The sequence below is a fragment of the Papaver somniferum genome, chromosome 6 (genome assembly GCF_003573695.1).
Source record: "Papaver somniferum cultivar HN1 chromosome 6, ASM357369v1, whole genome shotgun sequence".
In the NCBI taxonomy this organism is placed as follows: Eukaryota; Viridiplantae; Streptophyta; class Magnoliopsida; order Ranunculales; family Papaveraceae; genus Papaver; species Papaver somniferum.
Window position 1 is genome coordinate 116017517 of NC_039363.1, and position 10971 is coordinate 116028487.

Genomic DNA, 10971 nt, shown 5'->3' on the forward strand with positions numbered 1-10971 from the left:
GATATTGATGTGTGTTACTGTTTTTTTTTGTGTTTATTGCTCTTGTGGATTTTCCAGAGCGTGTAACGCCAGAGCAGTTTAGTGAAAATTTTCGTGGCAAGTTTTTCTATGTTTTTCAAGGTGTGTGGTTTGACAGAGAAGCTTGCTGCTAAAAGGGTTTTTGTTTACCTTTTGTTTTGGTTAATGCTAAGTGTGCTTTATTAGTTGGAGGGCACCTCTAGTTCCATTGTTCATTGTGTTAAGCTTGTGCAAGGCTTAGGTGGACTTCTGTGCTTGTCCTGTTGGTGATGCTCTGTCCATTTGAAAAAAGGTTCCAATGCAAGAGCTCTGTTATTACTCCTGGTCGCTCTTTTTTTACTTCTTGTTGCTATTACACTTTGGCTCTGTAATAATGCACACTTTGGCTCTGTAATGCACAGAAAATGTAGTTGAAGGTGTACCATGCGGTCCATATCATCCTGTACTTCTCATGGTCCCGGTTGTCGCCTTCTATACTAAGAGTTCCTAAGAGCGACTGCAATGGTACGACTAAACTCAAAGATCAAAGACCAAAAAAAAAAGACTAAATATGAGTTTAATCTGTAGTGTGACGTTATGGGGAGAAGACCAAATTTGGTCGCGCGTAAAATTAATCACCGCACGAAAACGGGCGTAAATTTGGTGTACGCTTGAATGGGGCGTAAAATTGGTTTACGCCCGAAATTTGAATAGGGCGGATGGTTTGGTGTCCGCCTGATGAGTAAGTGAACGGGCGGATGGTTGGGTGTCCGCCTGATGAATTTCATTTTGAATGGGGCGGATGGTTTGGTGTCCGCCTGACGAAATGTGAACGGACGGATGATTGGGTGTCCGCCTGATGAATTTCATTTTGAATGGGGCGGATGGTTTGGTGCCCGCCTGATGAGTAAGTGAACGGGCGGATGGTTGGGTGTCCGCCCAGTAACAAGCGTACTTTAAATTTACGTCCGACTATATTAGGATTTGGTATTTGGTCGCGACCAAATATGATCTGGGATTTGATCTTTGGCTGGGATTTAATATTTACTCCGTCCCACTGCGTTACGATCTCATCCCAAATTTTTGGTTATACTCGCCCACTGTGGATGCTCTAAAGCCTTTTATACTAAGAGTTCCTAAAACATTGTCATCCATATCGTTTCACACTGCACAACAATATTCACGGGCGGCTGTCTCTTGTTTGTTCAAACGGTGAGAAATTGTACATGCCCCAATACGAACAGCGTTTGCAACATGACATGCATACGCAAGCCTATGATTTTTTAATGCTACTGGTCGATCACTATAGTTATAATTTTTTTAAAAAGTTATAATTCATTTATTGCTTAATCTATAAACTGACTTAGTTTGAATCTTAAATCAGGAATTTATTTGATCTGATGGTGAATATCAATTGGTTTGTTACACATGTTTGCTAAAGCATCAGCTATATTATTACAGTTTGATAAACAAAAACATACGACAAAACATCACTAATATCACATACGTTTGCACATTGTCGAAGTAGGTACTATGTGCTAGGGAGGAAGAGGAGAATGTTGCTGAAAATAAGAAGTGATAGTAAGATCATTAGTTTCAAAGATAACCTGAGACCAACAATGAATAGTAGCTTCTAACATAGCCCAAACTTCAGTCTGACAGGATCTTCTGAGCCCTTTTCAAATATGTTTTTCCACCATATGGAAATCTGCATGATCCCTTATTATAATCCCAGTACCAACCAAAAGAGTATTATAATAAAAGCATAAACATTTATTTTCAAAAAACCTAGTGGAGGAGGTTTCCAAGTGAGATTCAGGATATTTCTAGTTCTAATTGCATTATCAGTTGTAGTGCTAATATGATGATATGCAATGAAGAAATGACAATGTTATGATTGGGTATTATATTACAAAATATAAAATAACATTCAAGTTTCTAGATGTTATGATTGATGCATAAGATGACATGAATAAAATTAGAAGAGTCGGAAATATCCAATTGAGAATCCTTTCTCTGTCAAGTATGAACCCAGGAAAGAACAGTTGTGTGCTGCAGTATTGAAGTAGATTGTTGTGGGGGGGAAATTATCCAAATAGTTTGCGTAAAAGGGCAGTGAATAAAAAGATGATTCACATCTTTAAGATGATGAGTATTGCAAAGAACACAATATATTATGTCAGAAGCAGCATGATGAAAAATTCTTACTTTGACAGGATCAACATTGTGAAGAAATTTCCTCATAAAGGTCTGAAGTTTATAAGGAATTTTAAACTTCTAGAATCTTAAGCAAAATTTGAGAGGATAAACCTAGAGAAGAGTTGGTGGTAAAATGTTGTTCACAAAGAAGTTTGTAAGCAGATGAAGCGATGAATACTCCAGTAGCCGTAAAAGGCTAAATGAGTTTATCAGGTTGATTTAATTGAAAAGGGGTAATAACGATATAATTCACCTGATTTTGGGTAAAAAGTTTCCGAAGAGGTGGTATATTCCATTGTGTTGTATTAGAGTCAATAAATGAAGCCACAGATTTATAGTTGCTAAAATGTAGTCCATTCCAGTCTTGTAAAGGTGTCATCACTGAAGAAATCCAATTTGAAGTCCAAATGTTTATCTGAATTCCACTTACCACCTGCCATTTAGCATATTTAATATTTATTTCAAGTCCTTGACTAATGCCTTTCCATATCCAACTATAATGTTCATTATTCGGTGGGGGATGAAATTGTAAATCATGACATGGAAAGTAATTGCCCTTCAAAATTTTAGCCCAAAGTGCATCTTGATTATGAAATAATTGCCAAGAAAGTTTAGCTAGAAAAGCTAAATTGTAATATTTAATTATTTAAGACCCAGACCACCAAGACTCTTAGGTAAACTTACTTTACTCCAAGAAATCAAATGTTGAGAAGGATGATTAGTGTAATTATTCCACCAATACTGACGTTGATCTTGTCCATTTGCTAAATTCTTGAACCATGAAGCTTGAAGACTTGCATCTGGTACATACCCATTGGGCTCAAGACAACATTGATCTGAGTTGTTTTACCTGTTTGGTTAACAAGCTTACTTTCACAACCTTACAATTTGATTTGCATATTATCTAAAATTTCTTGAGAATTCTTTTGTCTTGGTATGTGCATTAATAGAGGATATCTAAGTATTTTCCTCCAAGGCCCATTAGATATCTATTGATCTGTGCATTAATAGAGAATTCCAAAAATATTAGTTTGTTGAGAGAAGAGGTATGCTTACCGAAAAATATAGTGGATTTATGCATGTTGCTAGCTTGACCTGAAGGCTGACCAAACAGTTGAAGTAAATGTTGCAAATGTTTCATCTGAGTTGAAGTAGCTTGAAAGAATAACATGCAATCATATTCAAAAATCAGATGATTGACAGAAGGATGTGTTTAGTAATCTTTATTCTTTTAAGAAAACTAGAGTTACCTTGTGTTGTGGTTGAATCTGAAATTCAGTGCGACTGATGGTTATGGATTTGTCATCATATTTGGTCCTATGTTGTGTGAATCTGAATTTTAGTGGAAGTGTGATGTTTATAGTTTTATCATCATGTTTTGCTTATTGACATGTTATTTACTTGGTTTTTGTTGATAGCTGTATAAAATGATAAAAAGCGTGGTTTGTTGTATGTCACGCTAACATCTGAAATCAATGGGAATATGATGTTTATGGTTATATCATCATACTTGTTTCCTTACTTTTATAAAGTGTATATGCTCATAAAGTAGTCTTTGGTATGACACATATGGTTCTCATTCGATATCATTTATGTCCTAAAGTTCTTGGTCTCATTAGAATACGAGCATAATGCTTAACTTGAAAAAGAAAATGGAGATATCAATAAGGAGAAAATGCGGGTGGCGTTAGAGCATATGTTGTGCTGCTTGTATGGCATAAAGCTAAGCCAATAAAGTTACAAGTGCAATTCATTTTTTGGCATAAGGTTAAGTCAAATAAAGTTTTCATGTTCATTTTGGTTTTGGCCCAAGTTTAAGCATATAAAAATGTTTTCTGTTTTGAAAAGATAATGTTTTGCTCGAGAGTAATAGGCCGTCTAGTTTTTCTGATTGTAGAAATGGCTTACGCATCTTAAATGTAACATGTAGGTCTCAACAGTTGAAGGATATCATACAATTCGACTCGAGTGTGCATCTTTGCATAAATTCTAAAAAAAAAAAATCATTGCTTAGCCAAGTGGGAGATGTTAGATTTTTCATACGGTTTGCGCAACAATCATATTTAATGAAAGTTAATGCATGCTTAGTATTAACGAATCTCTGATTTTTTAAGGCATGTTTATTGTTTGAACATGCAATAAAGACTAGCTTAAGGTTAATGCTAGATGAGGTTGAGTCTAAGCATGCCATGTTTTTTATCTTGACATGTCATATGAGGTGTCCAATGTATCCATAAGATGTACTCCAACTCACGATGAAAAGGTTGGAGTGATATGTGGCAAGCATGACTAGGACTCACTTCTAGTCTCATATATGTTTTATAAAATAAAATCCGTTTTCATCCATCATGAAGTAATGTAAGGAAACGAAAGTTGATAATAACTCATGAAAGGTTAAGTGTCTTGTGTGTTTCTATTTCCTTGTTCTCAACCTGACTTACAATGAATCATATGTAGAGTTCTAGCTAAGTATGGTGTTGTTTCTAGTGTGTTGTTGAGTATATTAATTCCAGTTTCAAGTCTTATTTCAGCATGTAGTTAACGTTAAGGAGCTAAAATTGCAACATTCAGATGACCATCAGAGCTCCAAGCTCCACCAAATAAATTGCATCTTTGTCACCTGAATCTTGATACTTGGTTACAAATATATTTGGTTCTAGACTTGGTACCTGAACACACTACTGGTTCTGTCGACGAAGATGAGGACAAATAAATCTCGCAGCTCTGTCAGCATCCTGCCAAATCATAATACCAGGAGCATAAATTTTACCATCTAAATTAAATCTCCATTCTCTGATTCCAGTAAATATAACAATATTAGAATGAGAAAAAATCCCTTTTCTAATAGGTTCTTCACTTATAGAAGTATCTTCCATTTGTAGAGTAATGTTATGCATATCAGGTCTAGCCATTAGGGGGGTAAAGGAAAAATTATAAAAGAAAGAGCAGAGAAGGTTATCGAATAAATCAGGATTAGATATCAAATTATACGAAGGATATGTATGAAGGAAATAATTAAGAAAGTGAAAGTACAGATGAAAATTTTGAGAAATCAAAGCATCTGCTGAACAATAGATAACTTCAAGCTTAAAGGATCAGATAAGATGAGCAGAAAACCAATACTATGCACCCCAGATCATGATAATGTCGAGAAATAAGATAAAAATCAATAACAAACACACTACTACCGTAAAAAGCCAACTTTTAAAATGCAAGCTGAGGAGAAACCCAATGATGTAATGGGACGTTACCGCAACGCCAATGCGTGGTAACAGGAAGAGAGTGAAATTAAGTTGTCATTAAGTGAAATAAATCACGTAGAACCCAGAGATTGACACAAAAGGGGGAAAAAAGTAAAATAAAATTAAGGAGATATAAAAGGGAAAACAAACACAACTAAAACAACAATTGAATACCAATCTAACGGAGAATGATGCAGGAAAAATCAAAATAAAAAAAAAAAGAAAGGTGAAAAATGCAGAATCGATCAAAAAAAAAAAAAAAAAAGAAGAGAATTCAAGGCTGATTAGGGTTGACTAATCGGTTGACCATATCTCTAAAAAAGAGAGAGAAAATGCATGAGTTTAAGTTACGGGTCGTTATATGCTTCATTTACAACACCGCTGAAAGGTACGTCTAAAAGCTATTTATACCATTTTAATATAATTTTTACACATAACATCTTGTGAAGCTCTTAAACTCGTCTTAATTGTTTTTTAATATGTTATTTGCCACCCAACTCACCCTTGACAACTTTTTTCTTTTAATACGAAAATGGATTATATTGATGATTAAGAAATAAAAGAATATGCTTGAATACATTCCCCAATCCTTACTGGGAAGGAGGAGTTCCAGTCCGTTTTCCTACTAAATCAGTAGAGTACTTTGCAGCTACATGTGCTACATTATTTGCTTCTCTCTTAATAAAAGAACAAGTCCAAGAATCAAAATACTTAAGTAAATAAATGCAATCTCTTATATGATTATTATGAGTTCAGTGCACCGCTCTCTTTTCTCGTTTACTAATAACACCGTATTATTGCAATCTCCTTCAAACTGCACTTTCTTTAATCTTGCTTCTTTTCCCAGCTGATTGCTTCCAGTTGTGCAAGTGCTTCAGCTTATTCTGCATCTAGTGTAGTTGCGGGAATGCATCTAACTCCATGGCAGACACCTGCAAAACCAAGCCAAATTAGTCCAATTCTAGATTTTTCAGATACTTTATAATAAGCAGCATCAAATTGATTTTGAACTCTCCCAAGTCTAGACATTTCCAAGTTGGGTTTTTAGATGTTCCTGTAACTTTTAGAGAATGTCGTTCAGTTACTTGTCTGAACTACTCGCTATGCTCTCGGTTTATTTTCCTTGCAGTATCTTGTTCTCTTAATTACCCGCACATACTCAAATATCAAATAACCTCTTACTTTCCATATATTCCATAATGTTATAGCGATTTTTTCAATATTAACAACCACATTAGTAAAATTATTACCAACATATAAGACTTTACCCATCAGGCAGTCATGAAGATTAACATTGTTCATACAGAGAGTAAGAGATTTGTCAGTGATTCTCCATATCTCCTTTGTGATACTACAGTCACATAACATATGTTGGAGAGTTTCAGTTTCATCTCTGTAGAAAGGACTCACACTAGGGGAATCAGAGACATACCTGCTAATTTTATCCCCCAGTAGGTAAGCAACTCTGATACGTTTCCAAAGAAAAATGCTTAATTCTAGGAGGAAGATCATTTTTTCAGAATCTCTTCCAGTTAACATTATTCTGACTATTGTTGCTGGAGCTACTGTGGATGATTTTGTAAGCAGAATTTATTGTGAAGTTACCATCATGAGTATTTTTGCATCTTAACTTGTCCTTCCCATGACTAGGAATTCTAATTCTAAAGATGCTAGTGACAATTTGAGAATCATATAGAGCATCAAGGATATTCCTATCCCAATGGTTGGTTTGTTTATTTATAAGTTGACTGACATACATCATATTCGAAGAAGAAAGAGTGTGATCTTCAGGGTTTGTTGTATTACGTATCCAAATATCCTTCCATATATTAATCTTATTCCCATTTCCTACCCCCAACAAATATTACTTCTAATTATCTTCAGACCTAGTTGAATCCCCTCCGATACCCGTTATCCAGGCCCATTAACAACAATATGTACATGATTCGAGTCAGCAAAATATTTGCTTTCAAGAAGTTTGACCCACAAAGCATTTGGAGAGTTCACCATTCTCCGAACCAGTTTGGCAAGAAGAGTTCAATTTATAATAACAGATTGTTTGATATCGATACCTCTTAATTCGTTAGCTTGAGCAACATCTTTCCATCTTCTAAAGTATATACTTTTCTTTCCTTGTCTTTTATTCCACCAAAATCTCATCCAAATATATCAAGTTTATTTGTCATTTTTTTGGCATAGAAAAGACAACCATTTGGTGAGTACCTAAAATGAATAAGGATAGTTCTTTCTGGTTGGTTCAAAAATTGACCATTCCAGTTAGCAAGCCTATCCTCTATGGTTCAAAAATTGACCTTTCCACCCTCGACTACTTGACTCCATTTTTTTCCTTTTGTTGAAGGATCTGTGCCTTGACCCTTGGATAAGCACAATTTATAAAGGGATACCAGTATTATTTTGGGGTCATACCAATCCATATAGGACAAATAAATGTTAACAGATCATGACCGTCAGATCGCAAAATTGGTATCATCCCGCTAATAGTGGTATCCCCATTATGTGGATAAGAACATGGCATCCCCTAAATCGTAAATATTTATTTTTATAAGGGTATTTATTTAATTTAACCTCTTACAGCTTTTCTTTCTGAAGAATCAATCGGGAAAATTAGTTTGTTTTGAAGCTCTCAGCAAATTAAACAGTCTGATACTCAAGAGGTACGTAAAACTCCACTAACATCTCTCTCTATTTCCATACATCTCCTTTATCTGCATCTCGGTAATCCTATCATGTTAAGTTTTGGGTTTTAACCAGCACAGGTTTAGGGTTAGTTTTGTTTTCTTAAAATGATTAAGAAATTAAATTGGATAAATCAGGACTTGTTGACTGATACATCTCAAGTGATGGTGTGGATGCCAGGAAAAATGAAAGAGATAGTTTCTTCTATAATTAGGGTTTTAGCAGGGTTTCTGCTGCATGATCTTTGATAGGCATTAAGGATCTCATTTGATACACTTAGTAGTTTTCATGCTCCTTAAGCGTTTGCTAATATTCCTCATAGAATAGTTTCCATATAATTGCTTTGAAGTGTAATGGTTTCACCATACTAAACCGAGTTTGGAAGTGATGGTCGATCAGACTTAAACCTTGAATGTTTTTCTGGCTTGACATTTATTTGCAACTGGCCACTTAAACCAATACTGTATTACCTGTTTCTAGTGGATCTGCAGGAGATTTATGAATAGAGAATGGCAATTGGGGTTTCATTAGAGAACCATGGAGGGTGTGTTACTAGAGAGAGCATTACATTTTGTGTAGATGGCTCCTTTTCTCATAATTCTGTCACGAGTATTAAACTCATGGTGTTGGTTTGTAATATTTGTTAGAATTTATGATTGTTGGATTTTCATTTGTTAATGCTGTGAAATATCCAGTCTGCATCGTGGCGTAAGGACAAAACAACATACAACAATTTGGCAATATTTTTTATAGTTAGGTTTTGTGGCATTGATAGGTTATTATGTTTTCACATCAAAACTACGAAGCCTATTGTGTATATGGGTTTACATATTATAAGTGAGTCATATGACTAGATGGATGAATTGTTACAGTGTTTAATCATTGGTGACTCAGGATTTTCCATCGTTTACAAGCCTGGTTTTGTGGTACCAGTTGAACCTCAAGTAGGCTTAGAATCTGGCACAAGTGAGGCTCATGTACGACGGTCGGCAAATTTTGACTTACCAAGATATCAGACACCTCTGAGTTTTTATTTTATAATGGTAAAGAAACAACTAGTGTAGTTTCTGTCAAACGGTTCTGCTAGGAACATAAAGAAGAAATCCAGGGTTCGCTTGTACACATACCCTATTTATAGGAGAAAATAATCAATAACATGCTGCACATCTGTGATATTGGTTTCTGGTTTTCCCTAGTGTTTAGTATTTCCTTTTCCATTGATAAGATAGACATGGTATTGAAATACTGAACTACTATTTTTGGTAGCCTCCTAAACTGAAGGTAATGGGTAGTCTCCATATTCTTTGTCAAGGAAGATCAGAAAAGTAAATCTTTTTATGTTGTATATCCTAAAAACTGTAAATTCATTCTTAAGGGATAATGATGGTCATGTGCAGTGACAAGATATTGAAATTAAATGACATTTAGCTGGTTTTTTAATCTTCAATGTTGTTGATGAAATGAAATGCAAACCAAATGAGATATGATGATTCTATTTTGTCCGCTCGCGATCTTAATTTTTGTTTAGCGTAAACTCTGTTCAGAGCAGTTGGCATAATTGGTGCATTCTAAAAGATATTTAATATGTGTTTCTCTTTCCTTTTTTTTCTTCCTTTTCTTTCTGGCTCTTCAGTTGAAACTACTTCTATAACTTCGTCCGCACTTTCCAATTGTCAGGACTTGTGTGAAGTAGACTACTTTTTAAAATACTTAGGAAACAAGGGAACAATGGCAGGCAAAGTGGCAAAATCTGTAGTCAAAACAGCTGGTGAGTATCAGTATCCATGGAAAGAGAAGCTGGCAAAGTACGGAAATGAGCTCGCCAAGGGAGTATGGGGTTATTGGGAGTTGGGGGCATGGAAGGATTTGAGTATGAGTGCACGCCATCGGGCTCGTCTCCGCAAGGAAGTCCTTCTTGCAGGGCAAGATTGGCCATACGATCCAGCAAGGAAAGAGATGAGAACCAAGAGAAAAGGACACAAGTGCGACAGAATATCTGCTGAAAAGCGGGCAAATACTGCCGAGTTAATGAAGAAAATGCCTGCTATGCTACTTGATTACAAGAAGCGCAGATGGGAGAAGAAGTTGAAAGCAGAGGAAGCCAAAAAAACCTAAGTCCCGCGCACTCTCTAGTAGAGACTTCTTTAGTCCTGGGACTTCTTTAGTTTTGGAATAACTTCGTTTATGCAGTATTTTGACTGTAATGAATTTTTGAAGCTATAAAGTTTCCTTTACATCTGTACTTATATGTTTATTAAAAAGAGATTGATGTTACTTTTTCTTTCTTTATTGATCATCATTCATGTTATCTAGTTTGATTATTTGGTGAAATCGTATATTATGCTTGGTAGGCCTTTTTAGGACAACAGTCTTATCTTCTGAAGTTGTAAAGCAGGTATCACTGTGGCAGTTGAAAATGAGATGAAGGAGCAGGATGATCTTTACGGAGAAATGGTGAAGTCAAAACCCCTACTTTGGATGATGCAATCTGGAGGTATACTACCTACCAAGTGAAAGAGGGTGGGAGTTGAACTGGTATTGCAACTTTTACAAGTAAAATGTCAATAGTAGAGACCATCGAGATACGGAAGAGAGATAGGTGCAACTGAAATAGGTGTACACTCAATTCATCTCTGCTTTAACCAACAAACCTACCAACCAACAACCCTTCTAAACCACGCAAAACAACTGAGCGGAAAAAGAGTTTCATCCTTAATCTCTTCATACTTATTCTACTCTCTATTAATAGCTTCATAAATCTTAAATCATTACAAACTGCAGCTCTTAATCATGGTGATGAATAGCCTGGTAATAAATTTTATGGTTCATTTGATTA

At 35.5% G+C, this 10971-nt stretch overlaps 1 protein-coding gene across 2 annotated transcripts; it reads left to right on the forward strand.

The window, feature by feature from the left end:
* Positions 1–8032: 8032 nt before the first annotated feature.
* Positions 8033–10443, forward strand: LOC113288976. Of its 2 annotated transcripts, none has more exons than XM_026538136.1 (2): positions 8033–8113; positions 9813–10443. In XM_026538136.1, the coding sequence occupies exon 2, from the start codon at positions 9864–9866 to the stop codon at positions 10248–10250; it is 387 nt and encodes a 128-aa protein (XP_026393921.1). In that variant the 5' UTR covers positions 8033–8113; positions 9813–9863; the 3' UTR covers positions 10251–10443. The 2 variants fall into 2 exon arrangements, with proteins under 2 accessions (XP_026393921.1, XP_026393922.1); XM_026538137.1 differs by having other exon boundaries at positions 8043–8113; positions 9769–10443.
* Positions 10444–10971: the final 528 nt, after the last annotated feature.